Consider the following 25,774-nt stretch of genomic DNA (forward strand, 5'->3'; position numbering starts at 1 on the left):
ACAGAAGAACTTTGGAGATTGGCAATCAGGGGCCATAACCCATCTACATTATGATGCAGAAAGTTGGAAATCTCACTCCTGTAAGGTCAGATCAATACAAAGATATTTAATAATCATGGCTGAAATGAAATATTCCTTAGTTAAGTTAAACTGCAGAAAGCAAAATTAGGAGGACAGTGAATCATGGGTCATAAGAGTTGTAAATGAAAATGTTGAAGTCTTGAAATTAAACTCATTCAATATCTCATCAACAGAAAGTGCATACCAAATTTGTCTGAAATCCAACAAAGCTTAGTAAAGTCATGATATGGTAACCAAAGTAAGGATGGGCAATCAAGGGCTGTAACTCCAGTGCATGATGTCATGGAATGCTGCAAGTCAAACCAACTTAAGGTCTCATAAAACTGAAGTCACATGTTAGCATGGTTAAAATCCAGTACTTCTGGTCAGAGGGATGACTTGCTAGCTTTAATAACACATTTAACATATTGTTGGCTATAACATGCCAAAGAAATGGGAGCTAAGTGCCTTTCCCAAAAATAAACTGTGGTAGCCAATCCTGGTGGCCTGGACTGGGCAGGAATGAACCTGCTCCCATTGGATGACGAGTCCGACACTCTAACAACTGAGTTACTATAGCTCCTTATAGCAGGGGTACACAACCTGCAGCCTGTGAGCCAGATCTGGCCCATGAATGTGTTGTGTCCAGCCCTCAGGGCAAATTAAAACAACACAGAAATCTGGCCTATGAAAAGTAATTATATTAAGGAAATTAGAAATCCATTGGGCTCCTAAAAATAAAATTATATAAAACCTTCACGTCAAGCATTAGTTTATTTCAACATTATTCATGTTAATTATGTTTACCAAGTTGCTGTTGTATAGAACATGTAGCATCGTGTTTGTGGCCCTCAAGTGGTCTTAGAAAATGCAATCTGGCCCTTGGCCCGAAAAAGTCTGTGCACCCCTGCCTTAGAGGGACAAGCAACCAGGGCCCACAACTCTTCTTAAAGAGACTAAACTCACAAAAAGCACATGCAAGTCTACAAGATAATGTTCATATCAAATTACAAAAGAATAAATTGAATGGCTTTTGTTGGTTACAAGCAGCATCACGTGCAAAAATTATTAAGTTTCTTGTCAAACCTATGCTAAAGGCACATCCAAATCTGGACACAATGTACACACCAGACTGGACCAGAATATGCTGGTTATGAGAATCTAATGTAGCAGAACATAACATTGGTGAAAAAAGGCAACAAGTATCAAAATTAACTTGAAAAGACAAAACTTTTAGAAGGCATATCTACATGTAACGAGAATGGCTATCAAATGGCATCCAACTGTATGAAAGGCAGATTATTACAAGTGTGAATGTACTGTAGAGACAGACAGCTGGACTGACGGACATGAACAGACAGCAAGGCAATTAAAACTCCAACATCTTGATGCAGGGTTCTAACAATTTCCAATACAAGCTTCACTTTATTTAAAATGCCATATGCAGAAACAGTAATTATGTTTTGGGGAAATTGGACAATCCAAAGACATGATATGTGAATATTACCTACCTTTGCCCCAAACAAAGATGGAGCCACTGGAATCTCCCGATAACACATCACCACTTTCAGTGAAAGCTAGGCAGATAATAATCTTGGGTTTTTCATATTTCTGAAAAGTACAATAACAAAAGTAATTTTTTCCCCTATATCACGTTCAGTTTTACAAGTACAAAATTGCATCACTACTGACAAACTCCAGAGGCAGGCAAGTTCCATTATATGCTTTAAAATTAATTTTCTAAAAATCTCCATCTTGTTCTCTTCCTGTAGTGGCCAACAGTTAAATGATTGAAAACTTACCTACATATAATTACTATTCATCAAATAGATGGCATTTTGATTTAGACATGGAGAGAATAAAAACATTATTTTCCACTGAAAAATTACAATGGAACATTACAAAAATTGAAACATTATCATGGGTATACACTAAAAATGAAGACTGCAGTAATTGTGGCACTTCATGGCACTGTTTATCAATTTAAACCATGTATGTGACCTTATTTTGAACCGTGATCAATCTGAACCATGTATGTGACCTTATTTTGAACCATGATCAATTTAAACCATGTATGTGACCTGATTTTGAACCGTGATCAATTTAAACCACGTATGTGACCTGATTTTGAACCGTGATCAATTTAAACCATGTATGTGACCTGATTTTGAACCATGATCAATTTAAACCATGTATGTGACCTGATTTTGAACCGTGATAAATTTAAACCATGTATGTGACCTTATTTTGGCTACATCTGCCTATCATTCTTAGCTATTTTAAAAACGTCTAGATAAGCCTGCATAGTGATACAAATTCCACACAATAAATCTTATCTCACTGTCCACGTTGCAAGGCTGCTATGTATGCAAAATGTAATCATGAAGAGCCCACATTTATTTCAAATCTCTTGACATGAAAGCTATGGATACACATTAAATAACTGACAATATCTGAAGTTTGTTCTTGGTACCCCCTTGTATGGTCTAGTATTTATATAAAATATTCTAACATGTTTATTGTATCTGCCTTATAAATACCACTACTCACATTATATCTGCCTTATAAATCCTAGTACTCACATTATATTTGCCTTATAAATCCCAGTACTCGCATTATATTTGCCTTATAAATCCCAGTACTAACATTGTATCTACCTCATAAATCCCAGTACTCACATCACATCTGCTTTATAAATCCCAATATTCACATCGTATCTACCTTATACATCCCAGTACTCACGTCATATCTGCTTTATAAATCCCAGTACTCACATCATATCTTATCTACCTTATAAATCCCAGTACTCACATCAAATATTCCTGTGCGCTTGTTCATGGTGCCTCCCTCATATGTCCAGAAGCTGATCTGACCCTTTCCACAGCACACAATGGAGTTCTTCTCAGATGGATGGAATTCTGCAGATGTTACAGGATCACCAGATGTCTGTTGAATGTAAGTACATGTATAATTATACCAGTGTTTCTCTTGTCTGGAATTTTGGGGATCAAAAATGTCCACCGCACCCACCCCCATGTATGTGAAATTCTTGAGGGGTGGTGCTAAGATCCATTCAAGCTTGAGGGGTGTGGATTTGTAATAAATTGGTTGTGAGCCTTACACAGAGTGATATCATTGGTGTGTGCATGTGTAATTGATTTTCTCAACGAAATAGTCCTGTTATCACCACTGATTTTTTGATAATAATTATGGCTAAATCTTCAAAAAAGCTCTTATTGGTCTAATTTCATCACTGGTTAATTATCCTTGTCAATGAAGCACTGGAACAGATATCAAGTACTTTGGTTACCAAGGATAATGCATTATCTAATGCATAATGCATTATCTAAACGTAAAACAATAAAAATCTGGAATGCAATGCAGAAAATGAAGAGCTCATATTGGTCATGTCAATGGCCAAATTGCTGTCAAAGATGCAAGAATGTACTCAAGAGAAAACATCGAGATAGTATTATTTTTTACTTTAAAGCCAGAATATTTCTCAACAGTAAGGACCTCTAAATGTGGCATTTGTAATTTTATGGTTCTCGCTGTGTCAATTCTCTTGTACAATGAATAAGCTAAAATGGAAGAAGTTTCATCTGCCAAAGCAGAGTCAACACTAAGTTATTATGTTCTCAGTGCATAATAGGCTATACTGAGTGGCCAGTATAACTGGTGGAGGAAGAACCCAGGGAATCTTGGTTAAGAATTTCAAACAACATGAAGTTACTGACAAACTTTCACTCATTCCCAAATTAGCTGACCCTGAGACTCGAACATATGTGGACAGAGGTGAGATTGCAGTGATCGGTAAATATGAGTGCTTTAGACCACTCAGCCATTCGGGGTCCCAAACTAAGATATAGTAATTATTATGATTCTAAAGGTCTTAAAGTAAGTAACAGAAAAGAGCAAGAATCAGTAAGCTTTGTAAAATTCAACAAATAATCTATTTACCAAGAATACAGAGTGAGAATTTAAAAAGAACTTATGATATTGTGAATTAAATCCCAAATAGTGGTAAAAGTTCTATCACAAGTCCAAATGTATTTAATACTCTGCCAAGTAGCAGAGTGGTCTAAAGCGCTCTCCGTTATGGATCACTGCCATCTCACCTGTTTGCGTGGGTTCGAGTCTCGGATTCAGCCAATGTGGGTTTGTGAGAAAGCTTGCCAGTAGATTCTTGTGGGTCAGTGGTTCTTTTGGGGGTTTTCCGGGTTCTTCCTCCATCATTAATACTTGCTGCCTTGTATAGCCTATCGTGTGCTGAAAAATGGCGTTAAACCCTACAACAACAACAATTTAGTACTCTGAATGAATTCCAATATTGAATGTGCTGATATGCCAGTGGTCTCGAATGTGCTAGTTTGCCAAGTCTCGATATATCACAATAATATAATGTCTTTAAATGAATTCACAATTCCATATAGTAATTTAGTCCTTAAGTCTGATATACATAATACATTTAGTTGCTATTGACGGCTGTCAAAAACAGAAAGTTTTACTCACTAATAGATAGTTTATGCTTCATTAATGCAGATGAAATTTAAAGTTTAGTGAACATGTTGCAGAAAGAAGAGTCTTCAGAATGATTTATGCCATTCATGAACAGAATCTTAGAATGATAACCACCTCTTATGCATTCCAGTTCTACCCAACAAATATAATCTTATGGTTCTAACTGTGTTCACACTGATTCAATGATGGAGATTAGTCTATGGTTAAAAAAAAAAAAAGAGGGCAAAACTCTTCTAAAGATAGTGCTGGTACAATGACTGGTCAAAATGCTTAAATGTACAAAGTTTCACATCAATCAACTATAAGCCGCAAGAGTATTGCATTCACAAAGTTATGTCATACATTGCATCCACCTACTAGTGACAAAGGTCAATAACTCTCAAAAGTCCTGACAACATAAATACTTTAATGTACATAAAATATTCCTACATTTCATTTCCCTCTACTTATATCATTTACATGAGTTGCATTTACAGGATTCTTGCTGTCACAGACTACATTCAGTTCGGTCTGGTCTAACATTTTATGGCACAGTGAAAAGGATAGTCTATTTAGTACCAAGGCAATAGAGGTAAAGTGCCTTGTCCAAGGACACACCATAGTAGCTGACAAAAGGTCCATAACCCTAGCAAAGAAAGTGATTTGTCAATATGCACCATATTATTTACCAAATTACATGGGAATCTAACACAAACTGCAACTACAGGTTTCAGTAGCAAGCAAAGACAGATGTATAAACATGAAGACAAGATTGCATTCTGGATGGAAAGGTGGATGTATGGATATGAAGACAAGATTGTGTGCTGGATGGAAAGGTGGATGTATGGATATGAAGACAAGATTGCATTCTGGATGGAAAGGTGGATGTATGGATATGAGGACAAGACTGTGTGCTGGATGGAAAGATGGATGTATGGATATGAAGACACGATTGTGTGCTGGATGGAAAGGTGGATGTATGGACATGAGGACAAGATTGCATTCTGGATGGAAAGATGGATGCATGGACATGAGGACAAGACTGTGCTGGATGGAAAGGTGGATGTATGGACATGAGGACAAGACTGTGTGCTGGATAGAAAGATGGATGCATGGACATGAGGACAAGACTGTGCTGGATGGAAAGATGGATGTATGGACATGAGGACAAGATTGCATGCTGGATGCAAAGGTGGATGTATGGACATGAGGACAAGACTGTGTGCTGGATGGAAAGATGGATGTATGGACATGAGGACAAGACTGTGTGCTGGATGGAAAGATGGATGTATGGACATGAGGACAAGACTGTGTGCTGGATGGAAAGGTGGATGTATGGACATGAGGACAAGACTGTGTGCTGGATGGAAAGGTGGATGTATGGACATGAGGACAAGATTGCATTCTGGATGGAAAGATGGATGTATGCACATGAGGACAAGACTGTGTGCTGGATGGAAAGATGGATGTATGGACATGAGGACAAGACTGTGTGCTGGATGGAAAGGTGGATGTATGGACATGAGGACAAGATTGCATTCTGGATGGAAAGATGGATGTATGCACATGAGGACAAGATTGTGTGCTGGATGGAAAGGTAGATGTATGGATATGAAGATAAGATTGCATGCTGGATGGAAAGATGGATGTATGGACATGAGGACAAGATTGTGTGCTGGATGGAAAGGTGGATGTATGGATATGAAGCTAAGATTGCATGCTGGATGGAAAGGTGGATGTATGGACATGAGGACAAGATTGTGTGCTGGATGGAAAAGTGGATGTATGGATATGAAGATAAGATTGCATGCTGGATGGAAAGATGGATGTATGGACATGAGGACAAGATTGTGTACTGGATGGAAAGATGGATGTATGGACATGAGGACAAGATTGTGTGCTGGATGGAAAGGTGGATGCATGGACATGAGGACAAGATTGCATTCTGGATAGAAAGATGGATGTATGGACATGAGGACAAGACTGTGTGCTGGATGGAAAGGTGGATGTATGGACATGAGGACAAGATTGTGTGCTGGATGGAAAGGTGGATGTATGGATATGAAGATAAGATTGCATGCTGGATGGAAAGATTGATGTATGGACATGAGGACAAGATTGTGTGCTGGATGGAAAGATGGATGTATGGACATGAGGACAAGATTGTGTGCTGGATGGAAAGGTGGATGTATGGACATGAGGACAAGATTGTGTGCTGGATGGAAAGGTGGATGTATGGACATGAGGACAAGATTGCATTCTGGATAGAAAGATGGATGTATGGACATGAGGACAAGACTGTGTGCTGGATGGAAAGGTGGATGTATGGACATGAGGACAAGATTGTGTGCTGGATGGAAAGATGGATGTATGGACATGAGGTCAAGATTGTGTGCTGGATGCAAAGGTGGATGTATGGACATGAGGACAAGACTGTGTGCTGGATGGAAAGGTGGATGTATGGACATGAGGACAAGACTGTGTGCTGGATGGAAAGATGGATGTATGGACATGAGGACAAGATTGTGTGCTGGATGGAAAGGTGGATGTATGGATATGAATACAACATTGCATGCTGGATGGAAAGATGGATGTATGGACATGAGGACAAGATTGTGTGCTGGATGGAAAGATGGATGTATGGACATGAGGACAAGATTGTGTGCTGGATGGAAAGGTGGATGTATGGACATGAGGACAAGATTGTGTGCTGGATGGAAAGGTGGATGTATGGACATGAGGACAAGATTGCATTCTGGATAGAAAGATGGATGTATGGACATGAGGACAAGACTGTGTGCTGGATGGAAAGGTGGATGTATGGACATGAGGACAAGATTGTGTGCTGGATGGAAAGATGGATGTATGGACATGAGGACAAGATTGTGTGCTGGATGCAAAGGTGGATGTATGGACATGAGGACAAGACTGTGTGCTGGATGGAAAGGTAGATGTATGGACATGAGGACAAGATTGCATTCTGGATGGAAAGATAGATGCATGGACATGAGGACAAGACTGTGTGCTGGATGGAAAGGTGGATGTATGGACATGAGGACAAGACTGTGTGCAGGATGGAAAGGTGGATGTATGGACATGAGGACAAGATTGCATTCTGGATGGAAAGGTGGATGTATGGACATGAGGACAAGATCGTGTGCTGGATGGAAAGGTGGATGTATGGATATGAAGATTGCATGCTGGATGGAAAGATGGATGTATGGACATGAGGACAAGACTGTGCGGGATAGAAAGATGGATGCATGGACATGAGGACAAAACTGTGTGCTGGATGGAAAGGTGGATGTATGGACATGAGGACAAGATTGCATTCTGGATGGAAAGGTGGATGTACGGACATGAGGACAAGATTGTGTGCTGGATGGAAAGGTGGATGTATGGACATGAGGACAAGATTGTGTGCTGGATGGAAAGATGGATGTATGGACATGAGGACAAGATTGTGTGCTGGATGGAAAGGTGGATGTATGGATATGAAGACAAGATTGTGTGCTGGATGGAAAGATGGATGCATGGACATGAGGACAAGACTGTGTGCTGGATGGAAAGATGGATGTATGGGCATGAGAACAAGACTGTGTGCTGGATGGAAAGGTGGATGTATGGACATGGGGACAAGATTGTGTGCTGGATGGAAAGGTGGATGTATGGACATGAGGACAAGACTGTGTGCTGGATGGAAAGATGGATGTATGGACATGAGGACAAGATTGCATTCTGGATGGAAAGGTGGATGTATGGGCATGAGGACAAGACTGTGTGCTACATGGAAAGATGGATGTATGGACATGAGGACAAGACTGTGTGCTGGATGGAAAGGTGGATGTATGGACATGGGGACAAGATTGTGTGCTGGATGGAAAGATGGATGTATGGACATGAGGACAAGATTGCATTCTGGATGGAAAGATGGATGTATGGACATGAGGACAAGACTGTGTGCTGGATGGAAAGATGGATGCATGGACATGAGGACAAGTCTGTGTGCTGGATGGAAAGGTGCATGTATGGACATGAGGACAAGACTGTGTGCTGCATGGAAAGATGGATGCATGGACATGAGGACAAGACTGTGTGCTGGATGGAAAGGTGGATGTATGGACATGAGGACAAGATTGCATTCTGGATGGAAAGGTGGATGTATGGACATGAGGACAAGACTGTGCTGGATGGAAAGATGGATGTATGGACATGAGGACAAGATTGCATTCTGGATGGAAAGGTGGATGTATGGACATGAGGACAAGACTGTGTGCTGGATGGAAAGATGGGTGTATGGACATGAGGACAAGACTGTGTGCTGGATGGAAAGATGGATGCATGGACATGAGGACAAGTCTGTGTGCTGGATGGAAAGGTGGATGTATGGACATGAGGACAAGACTGTGTGCTGGATGGAAAGGTGGATGTATGGACATGAGGACAAGACTGTGTGCTGGATGGAAAGATGGATGTATGGACATGAGGACAAGACTGTGCTGGATGGAAAGATGGATGTATGGACATGAGGACAAGACTGTGTGCTGCATGGAAAGATGGATGTATGGACATGAGGACAAGACTGTGTGCTGGATGGAAAGATGGATGCATGGACATGAGGACAAGATTGTGTGCTGGATGGAAAGGTGGATGTATGGACATGAGGACAAGACTGTGTGCTGCATGGAAAGATGGATGCATGGACATGAGGACAAGACTGTGCTGGATGGAAAGGTGGATGTATGGACATGAGGACAAGATTGCATTCTGGATGGAAAGGTGGATGTATGGACATGAGGACAAGATTGTGTGCTTGAAGGAAGATCGATGTACAGAGTCTGGATATAACAAAAGCAAATGAACTGCTCTGACCAAAACCTTCAGCAAATCTTTTATGTCTGTTACATTTACCACAAAATCGAGAGGGACTGAGCAACTATGGCACAGAATTAATTTTTCTAGCTTCATAATGATTCATAGAAAATATGTGCGAACAAAAACCTTTATCCCAAACCATTACTGTTGACAATAACAACAATGATGCCTGCAGCAGCTGTAAAGTGACTGCCATGTTTTTCTTTCCACTAATGCAAGCTTGACAAAAATTGCCAGTAAGTTTGTTATCTCATTGACAAGTAATAATCCCTCCAAAGCATGTAAACAAAGATTCAATACTGTTTATTTTAAAACTAACCTTGGATTCTCCAATCTTGTGGTACTTGTCACGTGACAGGTTCCATACGGACATCACATGGTCATTACTCTCATCCACAACCAGAAGGTGATTTCCGCCATCCTGCAAGAGGTAATTATTTCAATGAACCATCTTACAGACATGCCCAGCACACAGTTATGATTCCTACCATTTACAAAGACAGTTTTAATGGCGTGTACCTTAACTTTACATGTAAGTTAGTGATTTTCTGCAATTTTCTGAAAGTAGAGGGAGATAATGAACTTAAGACATGTCTGAATTTAGGGTCCTTTGGACATAATAATCACTTACTTTTAAAATAAAAATGGTATCGTACATCTTTGGTAATAAGTTGACTATAACTGCAAACAATATGGACCCTACTATGTTGTCACATAATACACTTGCAGATCAGGGTCTATGTTGTCTTTTCTACTAATTATGATTACAAAGTGAAGATGCCCAACTCAACTGAGCTTTATAATGACTGTTCATATATTTTTCAAAATAATCCCATTCTTGAAGTGATATGAACAAGAGCAAGAAAAAATTGATATTTGCATAATTTAAAAGCACTGAAAAAATATTCTCACCACTAGTCTACATTAGTTGCTTCCCTTAGCATGGAGAACTTCCTGATCATATCTTCTTTCTTTGTTTACAAAAATGTATTTGACTTACCACTTTAGAAAAGGATACACAGGAGATGGCTCTGTCAAATTCCCCCACTCCTAATACATGGAGTGTCTGTAGGCTCACTGAGTCCCAGACACGCACATGTGGCTGAAAGCAAAAACAAATCTAAGTATGTTTAGTGCACAGGGAAGCATTTCATTACAATAGTTTCTTTTCTAGAATGAAAATTGAAATCAAGATGGCTTTTCACATAGTAAAAAGAAAACCTACATTTGTTATCAACTCACGAACTGCTTTAGGTGACTTATGCTCATAGTAAGTTGATGTTTTAATGAAAAATGCTCCAACTGCAAAATCTATGTAAAGCCCAGTTATAACAATATAATTAAAATAATTGTGTCTAATCAATAAATATTTATCTAAAACTGATGGACCCAGGTCATACTACAAATCACCCTAGCATCCCAACAGCTTCAATTTTCTTGAGGAAGCTGTGGCAGCTGTTGGTAGAATGTTGAGCTTGTAATCCAAGGGTAAAGGGTTCGATACTCAACCAGACCAGCTCAGGTTCACTGCCTTGGTATGTCATTTCGAAAGCGATTTCATTGGGACAATATAGCCAATCATGTGTAAAACGTTCTGGTAAAACTAGCAATCAGTCGATACTCCTGAGCTACTCTATTGCATCCCTATTAGATACATAATCACTTGATGTGTGGATCTTGCTCACAGCTGCATTCATTAAAGTGCTTGATTTTAGTCTCTTTACAAAGCTGATTCATATCAGATCAGAAATAGTCTCTAGTGGCAACAAGCTTAGCCAATCAGGTATAAGATTACTTCATTATTATAAATAAATCTTATTCAGTACTTAAGTCATTCAAGATCTTGATCAGAGAAGCCTATGTTTCATGTCTGATTAAACTACAATCAGAAATAGGACCTTCAGAGTTGAAACCAATCATATACAAGATTACCTCATTATTATAAATAGATCTTATTCAGTACTTAAGTCATTCAAGATCTCGATTAGAGAAGCCTATGTTTCATGTCTGATTAAACTCCAATCAGTAATATGACCTTCTGAGTTGTAACCAGCCCAACCAATCATATACAAGATTACCTCATTATTATAAATAGATTTCTAGTGGCAACAACTCAACCAATCATATACAAGATCACCTTATTAAGCATTAATCTTGCTCATTATCAAATTCCTCTGAGGTTACACTCTATGGTTTTCAAACAAACTTCACTTACTCACATGCAATTCATCTCTATGAAGTTCAACCTTGGTCCAAAAATTGCCAAATACTGGGATCCATTTTATCTCTTATGATCCCAAACAAAATCACTATCTGCCTAGCTTATGATTTCATTGCTCTTTTAGGAAAGAATTTATTCAGCATCCATTTATTTCCAGCTTGTGAACTTGCAAAAGTGTTTGTGTGTGTGCATTTGTGTTTTGGATTTTTAATGTAGCTTTAGTTTATGTTTAACACTAGTGCATTTTGCTGCATAAATGTAGCATCATGTCCCATCCAGTCACATTATCCTGACACCAGGTCGACCAGTCCTAACACCAACCTCTTAATGCTGAGCTGTTAGTAACATTTTTATAAGTCTTTGGTATGACTCGGCCGAGGTTTCAAACCTGTGACCTCCTGCATCCAAGGCGGATGCAATAACCACTAGGCCACGGAGCGATCCCAAAATTGTTTCTAAAAAGGCTGAAATTTAGTAACTTTGCCATCCATATTTTTGACAAAAATATTTTCCCACAATTACACTCTTATGAAAATATAAAGTACTGAATATGCTTTCCCATAGACAAAATCTGAAGAAACTTTCACCAGAAAAATGTTTTATTTTTATCTCAAACAAGTTTCACATTTAAACATTGTTCTAATAATACTGAGATAGATATCTATTCCATCTGGTACATAATGAATCCTTAAATAAAATGGCTTTAAGCCAACATAAAAATGACTAGTCGCCCGCATCTAGCTATACAATTTGTATAACCCAGTCTATTTAAATTGACTTGTAATTAGCATCTAGCTATACAATTTGTACAGACCAGTCTAATGAAATTGACTAGTAACTGGCATCTAGCTACAGAATTTGTACAGACCAGTCTATTTAAAATGACTAGTAATTGGCATCTAGCTATACAATTTGTGCAAACCAGTCTAATGAAACTGACCAGTAATTGGCATCTAGCTATACAATTTGTATAGCCATCAACAGAATATTATTCCCCATCTCTACCAGAATGCCATTATGTACATAATTCATCAGGCCAGTTTCCATATTGATTTCTTGTGGGTGGATTTGTGACCACAGCTGTTCTCAAAGAATGAAAATGCAGCTGTCGACACAGTTTTATTTTCATTTACTGAATTTATTTGCAGGTAATCTGTTAATTGATCATGTGGGTAATTTGGTAATCATGTAAGAAAAATGGTCATAAAAGATTTTGTAATTTTAAACATTACCAGAACTGGAAACATTTTGAACCCTCTGCAGCCTCCCCCTCCCCCCTTTCCTGTTATATTCCCAATAAAGTAGATTGGATATCTGGATATAAATCTCCAGTGTGGCAATGATACATGAAGTGTTTCAATTATTTGATTGGAATGTTCCATTTTAGGCAGCAACCGGTGCTTGACCTGTATGAAGAAGATGAAGTACATCATGTTGGAGTTAAGCAGGCACACATTAATATACTGCTGAGATGGTAACATCTTTAGAATATTTACTGATATCAAGGTCATAATTTTCTGAAAATCAGGCTCTACACCATATTGTTTGACCTAGATGTTGTTCCACAGACCCTCCCTCCTGTAGCCACACACAGTATCCCTAACCTGGTAATAGGAATGCTTTTCATCAATGTTTTAATTCCTACACACTGCAAAAAGCTATGAAAGACCCATTGTGTGCCATGAAACTGGTGATAATGTACACAATCCTTGGTCTTCCACTGATTTCTCATCTATGCAGCAGCCAAAAATGTACAGTTTCTGATGCATTTGTTGGGATGTGATTTATAAACACTATTTATTGGAAGCTTGATCTAAAACCATTTATGTAATAAAATAACTTCAACATAATGTAATATAACAACTTCGTCATTTAATAATGTCTCAATAATGCAGATTTTTCTTTATCTGTTACAGTCCCTCATCACCCTTGACTGTAACTGTAAACTGATCATCCAACAATATCTAATGAAAATAAAAATGTTACACACTAAATTATCTATGACCAGTTCAAGTAAGACCATGAATCAGAAGATACTATCATACAAACAAATGTGTTCTACTGTCGGTGTATATGCATATATACACACACACACACACATTTTCGAAACTAAAAAAGAAATTCTTGAAAATTTACACATAGATAAATATCAGCTAATTGTGGTGTGATTCAGGGGCAGAACACATAATCCAATCATCCAATCACACATAAGTCAACAATATGCAAAGAAATTAAAACAAGCCAAACCCAAAATAATAAATATACACCAACATACACAAACAAAATCCATAAAAAACTACATAAACTTTACAAATATAATATAGCTCTTCTCTGTATGTGAATGTAGAATAAAAACAGTGGAATAGCACCCAAATAGACGAAAACACATAGACCACTCAATGTATGCTGCATATGTTTCTAACTTGACAAAAACTGCAGACATTTGCTAGCAATCTGGGTATATTCTAGAACTAAAAATGTATGTGTGTGTGTGTGTGTGTGGTCTCCCTCCTTTTGCAAAAATGGGCAATTTTCAGAACATAGGGACTTGGTGGAGAAATAAAGGTAAGGCATGAAAACAGGAATTTTGCAAGTTTGGATTTTTCAGAATGATTATTTGTAACTTTGCATGAATCTCACAATGTGCATTGTAGATAACCATCATTACTCGCTTCGAAGTCAAGTCAAACTCCAAGATATTGATCAGCATAATGTGCCTGCAAATTAGGGTCTATGTTGCTTGTTCTACTGATTACTCCTAATAAACTGCACAGACCCAGACCTGCTGGTGCATTATATGGAAGCAGATCCACACCTGTCAACTCTCATGCTGGGAGAAAAAAACTCCTGATTTTTGGGGTCGTTCACATCTACCTTCTGATTTCATAATATCTCCCGATTTTTGCAGAGAACTCCCCATCATTAAATGCCTGTCGATTTTCTTTTCTCCTTAAAAAATCCTACATAATAAGATATATCTTATGCAATCTACAGAAGCCATGTTCTATTTGAATGTTGCGATGAAAAAATTATAACACTACAAAGATTTTTTCTTCAAAAAATAGAATGTTAAGTTTAAACATTATTCATGTCAATTAATGACTTTTTTTAGAACTCTACAACAATACTAAAACAGAAAATAAGCCACAACAAAAAATAAACCACAAGAATAAAATTGTCAGCAATTAGTTTCAATCCCAAGAATGATCAAAATCATAAATGTAGCATCATCATACTGTAGCATCATCATACTGTAGCATCATAAATGTAGCATCATCATACTGTAGCATCATCATACTGTAGCATCATCATACTGTAGCATCTCATACTGTAGCATCTCATACTGTAGCATCATCATACTGTAGCATCATCATACTGTAGCATCATCATACTGTTGCCACCAAAGAAACTTGCAGGAGTGAACACCTGGCATTATTGTACCATATATACAAATGTCAATTACCATCATTAAATTAAAAGAAGGAATGAAGAAACATACCATGCAGCTAGTGCATTACAAAAACTAAATCAGAATAAATGTTATTTAGTGAACAATGTTAAATGTCTTTCAAATCGAGAATAAAGAAATTTGGTGGGATATGAAATGTGGGAAAAATAGTTGCCACATGTACGGTACTTAAGACTGTGCCCTTAGTCACCACTTCCTACAACAAAACAGGGCACCGTTTATTTGCCAATCAATTGCTGGTGCTTACATAACACACTGTAGAACCTGGTTTTATAAAACTATTTCAGAGGGCCAGTCTTTTGCACAAGCTAACTACAATGATAAGGATTTACTGTTAATTAGTCACACTGGCTTTCTTGCTTGTTTACTTAAGACTAACCTTCAGCTATTGTGCAGTTTGACTAAATCTAACCAGAATATGAAAAGAGGTTGCATCCTGTGGGAAAATAACCATGTCACAAGGAGACATGGTGAGTCCTTTGAGAATTTCATGCATATTGGACCCAGAAAATCAGTCAATATTTAGTTGAAACAGGGCTTAAAAAAGGCCATGAAAAACCTCCCAATATTAGGTCCCAATCCCCCTAAAAGGCATTTGAAAAGTTGACAGGTATGCAGATCAGACTCTGTCCAGTTTGCAGATGGACTTTTAAGTGACTATAAATGGTAGACCCTGACCATCTGCCATGAAAGATACTACACGGTACTACACAGCACCACTAACATCCAAGAGGAATACTAAAACCATGTATAGGTTACTCAACTGTATCTAAATAATAATAATACTTTATTTATAGAGGGTGATTCATTTTAGTCAAGGACTATTCTCCTTTGAGGCCTTCTTAAGGACTGTGTGTGTTAATCATTTCAGTCATATCGCTACGATGTTTCCAGTGTGACAGTTTAAAGTGATGTCTAGCATAGGGGCATCATGTGCATTATATGAAAGATAGCAGTTATACTGATTATCTTAATGTGCAAGTACTAAAATACTGAACTGCATTATAATCTATTAGAAACAAATACATGCTCATGACAAACTAATATTTTCAGCAGATTTTAAAAGTAGTGGAAGCTTGTTCAACAAAATTGTGCCAGAGTAAAGCTCTTTTTAAATTGCACTTTTCTTGGTTTAGGTGCTTGAAGGTTTCCATGTGAAACTGATCTCAATTGGTATTGTTTTGAAAAAATAAATCCTGAGGATACTATGGTACAGTACCATGTAGACATTTATATATAATAACTGCCTTGTGAAAATCTATCCTGTCATATACTGTGAACCATTTTAGTTCAGAAAACAATCTCCACTAACACATACATCTTTATACAACAAAAATTTCAGTGAAACAGTTCTTTCTTATAAAAAAAAACTATGTTTAACGGATAGTCTCATGTTCCGACTCGAACGTCTTCATCTGGTTATGATATATATAATCTACTGAACACGTTAATTGTACTGTCAGGTAAGTTGTTTTGATATGCCTGGAGGCTGTGATAATGAATAGTCGATGCATGCATGCATCATACACATGGTTAGTTTATAAGCAAAGCAAATAAATCAACAACAATCACCTTTTCTGATGAATTGTAGTAGACTATATTTTGACTGTTAAAAGTGCTTTATTTTATTCCATTTTAATGTTATATATTCACTAAGATAAATTTTGTCATAAAAATCAAGGAGTGTAAAGAAATTCGACAAACATTTCAAGGATTTAAACAACTTTTTATAAATTTAAGGAGTTTTCTAGACAACTCCTCAAACTGAAGTATTCTTACAAGACTATATACCATTGTAAATTCAGTGTCATAATTACAAAGAAAACATTCAAATGCAAAAGTGAAAATAAGGACTCTATATTGGGTGACTACTTTGTACATTAGTTCTGGCTACTTCACCATGGCAAACTAATGGCTGAACTGAAACAAGTGCAATTAGTAAAAGCAAACAAGAGAACTTTTTTTGTCAAGCCCACCTTTTATGTACAGCAAAGATTGTTTATGATGTACTTGGATACAAGATATTCTCTGAAGAACATCTGAGTTTAACTTACCCAGCCAAATTCTTAATTGCTATGTATTCCAAATGCTTTGTTATAATGTTCCTTCATTTACAGCACTTAACTGGTTATAGCATTTCAATTGTGTGGTCTGCCTTTGAAAATGAGCTAAAATGTAGCATTTTTATAACCTAATGTACAAAAGCCAGATAAACAATGGCAGTCATTTAAATGACAAAGGTCTAATAATAAAGCCACCAGGTAACAAAAAAGTGACAATTACACTTTTTTAAAACTTGGTAAATAATAATGGCCTAACAAAGGTAATCACACCTTATTCATAATCATATATTAGAATCAGATACAATTAAAGCATGAAAATAAATGCTTTTGTTTTGTACTTCGACTACATAATTTGGAAATATCATTTTGTTATTCTCTATACCTGTGTACTGACAAGTACAGCTCAAAGTAATTCCCTCATGTTCATTTTGAATACTGACTTGGGAAATAATTCGCCAGTCAGAAAAAGAAATAGGCTCTTTATACACAAAGCTAAAAAAATATAACAGAAGCAAAAGGACATGTCGGATTTGTTTGAATTGCCACCTTCAACAACTGGAACTGTTTGGTGTACTCATGATAGCTTTAAACATGTGCTAATCCCGAAGTAGAAGCCTTTGGAATTGGTTAAAAGCAGTAATTGCGTCCACCTTTCAACCAAAGTAGAGGTCTTTGGAATTGGTTAAAAGCAGTAATTGAGCCCATCTTTCAACCGAAGTAGAGGTCTTTGGAATTGGTTAAAAGCAGTAATTGAGCCCATCTTTCAACCAAAGTAGAGGTCTTTGGAATTGGTTAAAAGCAGTAATTGATCCCATCTTTCAACCGAAGTAGAGGTCTTTGGAATTGCTTAAAAGCAGTAACTGAGCCCATCTTTCAACCAAAGTAGAGGTCTTTGGAATTGGTTAAAAGCAGTAATTGAGCCCATCTTTCAACCGAAGTAGAGGACTTTGGAATTGGTTAAAAGCAGTAATTGAGCCCATCTTTCAACTGATGTAGAAGTCTTTGGAATTGGTTAAAAGCAGTAATTGAGCCCATCTTTCAACTGATGTAGAAGTCTTTGGAATTGGTTAAAAGCAGTAATATTGAGCCCATCTTTGAACCGAAAGCTGATGAAATTTCTAATCCAGGAGTACAAAATCTCAATGCAGATCAAAACTAGACTGACCAATTTAAACAAAGACATGAGCAGAGAGGTGAGTGGTGAGAGTGCATGGGCTTGTGAAACTAGAGATGCCGTCCAGAAAACAAAATGTCTACTGGAACTATGGAAATCGTATGAACTTAGAAACGTGTTCAATGCTAATAAAACAGGTATATTTTTTTAAAATGCTCATCAGCATTAACAAGCTAAAAACATTCTGACAAATAATGACGAATTTGGATAAAACATTTCTTGTTATAACATTCTAAAACTCTCTGAAATGAAATGTTTCAAACAATCTTTACTGTAGCTGGAGGACATGTATGAAAAGAAAAGTAAAAAAAAAAAAATAACCCAATATTAACACGGAGGTTAATTTAGGGTGTGGATGGCTAAGCAAATGGATTCTGGTCACTATGCCATGCTTTTGCCAAGGTGGGATTCACAGAAAAAGGAAAAGTATTTGATAATGTATGCAACATTAAACTGCAGAAAGCATTTTACTGGTGAAAAGATGCACATACACTCATGAGCTAAACTAGAATTGGCACAAAAACACACTAAAATAAACTAAGCTTCCTGTCTGTTCATTTGTCTGTGTCATTAGGCCTGTAAAGTTTACACAGGTCAAATTTTAACTTGGCATTTTGCCAATTCTGCCAATAAATAATGTCCAAAATTCGGATTAAAGTTGACATTGCATTTCTAATCCAAGTTCAATATTACAAATATTTTTATAGTTTTCTTTTTAAATTTAAACAAAATAATTATTATACTTCTGCTGAGCAATGTCTTACTGCAACACTTTGGTTTCTTAATGCAGCACTCTGGTTCCAAGTTTTCTCTATATTACAAATTAATCTGTCCTTCAAATAACATCATTATTTCAACTTTTCTTCTACTGATCCTGTCTGTCCAACTGTCTGTCTATAAGCAGCATCACTACAAACAACTTACCATTTTTGTTCCGTCTGCTGGAGGTGGTTCTGACTTTCCTACCTTTCTCTAAAACAATATGCACAAGATGCAAGATATATACTAATATTTATCTCTGTGCATAATGTAACCAGATACAATATACCATATACACCTCTCCCTCGATAACTCGTGCACAACAGGGTCCACAAACATAGACCACACAAGCGAGGGCGCGAGTTACCGAGGTACCGCCAAAAAATTGAAAAATTTAGCTGTGTGGGGGGCTGTTTAATTACTGAATCCTAATTTTATAATCATGTCGATAATAACTTTTAATAATGTGCTTTTTGTAATGAAGTTGCTCATTATTCTGTTTAAATAACATTTATTTTCAAAATGTCCAACATGTGAAAGATCGTTCCAATTGGTTTCAACAACTAGCATGTGTACAACAAAATCTGTGCATTACATCACTGCTTTTTGTTTTCTTGACGAGTCTGGTTCCTGTAGTGGTGTTTAATAGTATCCTGCCAAATCGGGAGTCCCCATAGCAGGGAACTAGACTAACTGTTGATAAACCACCAAACAAAATTCCTTTGTTTTCAAAAACTCGCAACATTTATTTCGTGAGACAATCTTCTATGTCAAAACTCAATTTTTGAATTGTTCAATTAGTACAATATTGATGTTGTGATTTCACTGGAAGTAATAATAAAACTTCTTATCATTCTCGAGGATATCTTTGAGTGCCATTTTCAGAATTCTCTGAAACTCACTTGCTCACAAATGGTTCGTATCTGCGAATTCAAGCTCTTTATTTTATGAAGTATTCATTTTGCTTGGCTGCCTTGCTATCTTTGAACACAGGTATTAAAGAGTCGGTTAACTTAAGGTAGTTTATGTTACATACACAATAACATTTATAACTGATTGATTGGTCAAATGAAGTGAGTTTACCCGACATAAGTCCGGGGCAACCAGATTTTAAGTTTGTAGGATTTTTGTGACTTTTAACTTTTCTTTTATTCCATGTCCTTTGATTCAAAAGACATAATTAACATGATAATACAAAGGAGGCCAGCTTTTAATTCAGTGCAACAATATAACAAATACTTCTGCAAGTCAGTTATCAAAACATGGTCGGCACTTAATTAGGTTCTCAGAGAAACGCTTACAGACATAGCTGTTAAGTGTGTGTGTGTGTGTGTGATGTGTGTGTGTGATTTGAATTTTTAACATAGCTTTAACAATTTTTCAGTCATATCGCTACAATGTCTGCAATGGGGCAGTTTATAGTGATGTCTAGCACTGGGGCATCATGCCGCAGACATGTAGCATGGACATAGCTGTTATGGGTAGATTGATGCATTTTACGTTTAATTACAAAAGGACACATTGCATTTATGACAATTACACTTAAAAGGAACTAAAAGATAGAACTAGGACACAAATTTCAATTGATAAAAAAATTATTTAATTTGTATTTTTTATTAAAGTACTGCTTCCACTCAGCTTAAATGACATTTTCAATGATCGAAATTTCCTTAAATATCGTTAATTGCAGTGTAGTAGGAATGTTGTTTCGAACAAAAATGTAACAAAATGTATGACCGATTTTTAAATTTGATATTTCATAATGGTGATTAAAATTTCCAGGTTTATCTACTGTTTTCGACAATAAAACGAGCGATATATCAAAGTTTCTGTTACCAATTTTGATTGCGATTTTCTTCAGGTTCAACAAATAGGGATCAGTTTTGGGGATAGTTTCTGGTTTTAAAAGATTCACACCTGACCCCACATTATAAGCGGGTTTGTGAGTTATCAGGGTGTGAGTTATTGAGGGAGTGGTGTATCCAGAATGTTATACCACCTTGTTTTAGATAAAATTATCAATATCAAAAATGATTCTTAATTTGTCCTGTAAATTTAGCTTTTGAACACATCAGCATATTTTTTCTAATTAGCTCAATGAGAATAATGGAAGCCAAGTAAAATATCAGGCATTTCAAAGGCTATAAGGACTTCAAGCAGTGTATGTGCTGTATTAAACATGTTGAAGATACCAAAATTTTAATACATCTTTTTTTTTCTGATTAGGCTGAAGAACTGTGTAGCTTCATTTCAATGCCAGATCAGGACCCTCTGTTGTGAAACTCGATCCCAAATCTTGTTAATAAATATTCTGACCAATCAAAAGGCTGAAACTGTACAGATTTTCAATAAGTTTTCCATGCTGGAATAACATCCGGTACTTGAAATGCATAGTAATGTTTTACGATGAAGTGGTCAGGTCTTGGAATGCAGACATGAAGAATTTTTTTTTTAATAAGCAAGTTTCAAAGAAATCTTAACTTCTCCATCCTTGCAGCCATCTGATTAGATTCAGAAACCTGATGTGAATTACAGGTGCTTGAACTTTACCTTAAATGCTACAGCTGGGATGTATGGACTTGATGGATGGGAAGCTGAGGCCAACTTTAGTGGCAAAGACATGTAGCAAAGGCTTTTTAAGAATGTAGAAGCAGGATGATGAGGAAAACAAAGGTCAAGGTCACTCCAAAACATCTAAGACATAAATATACACTTTTTCCATCTTGAACAATTAATGTAATGGTTGATAACTGATCAGTGTTTTTTAATTCAATTGAATCTTCTCTCTTTTCATAATTAAAAGATAATAAATATTATAGGAAAATATTCCAAAGCTACAAGAACATGTGCAAGGAAAATCCTTTAATTCTTGAATGACGTGAATATGCAAAGAACAAATTCATTGTAAATATACAATGCAAGTGATATTAACCCTTTACCTCATGTAAGCACTTTTGGCTGTCTCTACTACATTCTCATGGAAGCAATCCAATTTGTATACAAGCATACTTAGATGCTTGTGCAGCACCTGTTGGAAGCATGTGTTGCAGCCCACAGAAAACATCAGCCCATTCTAAATGGTTGTTGCAGTACCATCTTTGGTGAAAACTCCCTACTAGATATTACAGGCATTGAGGTAAATGACCATTACATCACATCACATGGTTCTTATTTGAGATATAGTCATAATCTGCTATTTCAAATAAATGGGACAGATGCTCCATTCCTTTCAGCACTTTCTCAAGTTTGGATGATTAGAACAATGACCGTAAAGGCTTCAACAATTAAGATATAAGCTCCAATATTGATGTAGGTAACAAAGATTTTTTTATAATGTACCAAATTCAAATGATTTAATGATACAGTTGTAGGCAACAAACCAGTCGAGTCCAAGGTTGAGAAAGATCAGCTGAGATTGGTGACACAGGTTCAATGACTTGATGGGAACAAGTTTTCTCAAGACTTTAAAAGATAAAAAATTCTTCGTGAAAATAAATTATATAGCAATATGTATATCAACAGCCTCCACAGTAACAGGTGCTCTAAGGGTAAAGGGTTCAATTTTGGGGTGAAAACTAAGTATTGGCGGTATTTGAAAAGTTCAGAATATTTGCTTGCTTTTTTTTTCTTTCAACTTGTGAATAAATTTGATGCCAATTGATGGACCTAACAGCATTATATACAATGAAATGCCACTGTACATACTAGCAGATATATCCATGTGACATAATGTATGCAAATGACAGTGACTTTAAAATGTCAGAGGTGAAACAACTGTGCTGTTGAGCAAAGTGCATACTGTAAAATTGGGTCACTCTTAGGGCCCTCATTGATAGCAAGACTGACTTGGATCAAGTTTATGGGCGTAACTCTGTCAAATACCACAAGGAACCCTCCCAATGATATCAAGACCAATTTGGATGAAGTTTACAGATACATTTGCCAAATAAGAACAGAGTGACCAGATACAATGAATGAGATTGTCACAGGCAAATAAATGTGGATGTACATTTCTGAACCCATCTTGAGAACTAATAAAGTTTGGATTGAAGAAAACGAACAGACACCACAAATTACTTTACACAGTCTGACTGACCAAGTTTTAGGAGCATTCCTTTCTATGCAAAAGACCAGGGTCATCCATGTCTGAGTCTGCTAGTGTCACTGGACATCTGTAAGAAACCAAAGAATTGCAGAGTTCTAGTCCACTGCTGAACCACTTGTCCATACACCAACATCTGAGGTATTCACCTCATCCATGACAACACTCCTGTGCATAAATCTGTCTCAAGACTTCCTGAACTAACAAAGCAATGCCATTCAAACTCTGCCATGTCCTCCACACAGCCACAATTTACATCCAAGTGATTTCTGGCTGAATCCCATTATCTAAGATTCACCAAAAGGCTGGTGATTTCAAAGCAACCTCACTGCTGGAAGTACAATTTTCAAGTCTATGAACAACATATGAACAGGTTAATACAAAATGGTATTTAATGATTGGATAATCAGACTGAGAACGTGTGTAGAGGTACAAGGAGAGTATTGAGGGTATGCAATGATTACTGTTTATCAGCAAAGAACTTTACTGAACAACACATTAATATTCAGAACTTTTAAAATACCCCATATACAATTTTATTAAATCATGTTATGTTCATGGCAAGTATGTAAGGAAAATGAACTTTGTGCCCATTTGGTAATATGAATTAGATTTAAACCTTTAGTTATGAAAAAACAGTTGCTTCCATGTTGGTCCCAAATCCCTTAAGCTTGCTATACAACACACCAATCTCTATACATGGCCAGGCTTAGCTGATAAAACGATTTGTTCTTACCTTCCCTTCCTTCTTGTCATGACCTGCAACTTGCCCAGAAGCTACTCTCACTTGGTCTGGGTGAATAGCCAGACTGCAAAATAAAAATTCACAACATTGTGTTATGTAAGTGACAGATGCAGGATGTTTTTGGCTACCCTAGAGTGGTAAGCATATTTAATATTATCTCCAAGTAATGATGTGCTGTCAATGATGTTTATTTCTGCATCATTACAACAAAGCATATTTATTACACTGGAAATGCATAAATTCTACTTTATTATACAGTACAACAGCACTATCAAATCAAAATATTATGATGCATATCCATCTGAAAGAAAACCTTTGAAAGGATAATGCATGTATTTTCCATACACACAAATTCTTTTCTTCTTTATTAAAAGTATGAAAAGTAACTTGTAAAACATTTATTAACATTTCGGGGAAGAGATCATACACGAGTTCTAATATAAGACGATCGCTGCATGGCTTGTGCAATTTCATATACATGTATTTTTCTTGTACACTAAACAAGTTCTTCTTAAAAGTATGAAAAATAACGTGTAAAAAGTCTATTCAGGGATCATGCTGACTTCACGAATGTCACAAATTGCAAATTATTTTCCTTATGGCGTCAAAATATACCACTTTTTTTGCGACACTGTTGGCACTTAAACTTGTATATACAAGCATTGGTTTGGAGTCGTCATTATACAAGTGTTTTTCAGCGTAGTTTATCTTCATTTAAGCAAAAGCATGTATTTTTGTGCCAGCTTTTATTACCTCACTCCCACGCATATATTAGTAAATGTATCATTTTCTCTTGGTTGGTTATAACATTGTTCGGTCTATAACAGGGTTGGGTTCTATGGACCCCAACCACATATTACAGCAGGGTCACACTGTAATATACTTCACAAAGAACTGGCTCTTTTTTGAGTTTCAAGCCTCTTTCTTAAAACAATCTTTGTTTTTATTGACCTTTGATTTGTCAGTTTTTATTTAGCTTTAGAATAGTTACATTTTCTGACATCATCTTGTTCATAACATGACTCAGATGTGACATTTTATACTTGGGACAGCTCAGATTATAATATTATTCAAGCATCTTGATATTTAGATGCTCTTTAGTAAAATTTCCAACCAAAACTTTATTCCACTCTATGCATCTTTGTAACTAGAAATGTTTACTTACCACTTGATGTCATCCGTGTGTCCAAGGTAGTGTCTCTGTGTGCCTTCTTCTAGGTTATGTAGAACAACGACAGCGGCTGCGAAGTAGATACACTCTCCTGTGGGCAGCATGTACAGGTTGGAACGACAGTCTCGCCCACGGTAACCATATCTAGTTTTATTAAGGATACTGGCTTGTATTGCATGAGAAGGATCATGTTAGGTTATATAGTCTACTACACAAATTGATTGCATAAAATTTGTATATTTGCAGATCATTTGAAGGCTTATTAAGATATATCCAGTGGAGTACTAAGGGGTTCCATATCCAAAGTTCATTCCTGTATTCTGATAACGATAAACATCCCATGAACCATGGAATGGACTAAATGGGCCTGAATGATTAAAAGCAGACCTAGTTTCAAGCCCTGGAGCAATACGAGGTCCGAGGCAATGGCAGCCGCAATGCATGTTGCATCTTAATTTACAAATGTCCAACCTTCTGACATCCATCCATTGGGTTTCCATGCTAGCTTGCTCAAACAATTGCACAACAATAGTACCATGAATGGCACACTGTATGCCTACTCCAGATTTAATTTTATGTAGTAACGTAACACACTAAGCTTAATGTGAAGAAACCACTATTTTCTTATTAAACCT

General features: G+C 36.7%; 1 protein-coding gene across 13 annotated transcripts in view; it reads right to left on the reverse strand.

Moving 5' to 3' along the window:
- Positions 1-25,774, reverse strand: part of LOC149808475 (echinoderm microtubule-associated protein-like 2) — a 175,666-nt gene that overhangs the window by 41,840 nt on the left and 108,052 nt on the right. For 12 of the 13 annotated variants that reach the window (XM_089977894.1, XM_089977845.1, XM_089977877.1 and 9 more), the window contains 7 exons: positions 25,134-25,283; positions 23,960-24,032; positions 19,287-19,334; positions 10,436-10,537; positions 9,755-9,856; positions 2,872-3,006; positions 1,572-1,671 (listed from right to left, as the gene is read on the reverse strand). In XM_089977894.1, coding sequence (XP_089834020.1) covers positions 1,572-1,671; positions 2,872-3,006; positions 9,755-9,856; positions 10,436-10,537; positions 19,287-19,334; positions 23,960-24,032; positions 25,134-25,283 — 710 coding nt within the window. The remainder of the gene's footprint in view (positions 1-1,571; positions 1,672-2,871; positions 3,007-9,754; positions 9,857-10,435; positions 10,538-19,286; positions 19,335-23,959; positions 24,033-25,133; positions 25,284-25,774) is intronic. The other variant, XM_089977851.1, reaches the window with a different exon arrangement.

Source organism: Sinohyriopsis cumingii, chromosome 1 (assembly GCF_028554795.1).
Source record: "Sinohyriopsis cumingii isolate HCF-2022 chromosome 1, ASM2855479v2, whole genome shotgun sequence".
NCBI classification, from domain to species: domain Eukaryota; kingdom Metazoa; phylum Mollusca; class Bivalvia; order Unionida; family Unionidae; genus Sinohyriopsis; species Sinohyriopsis cumingii.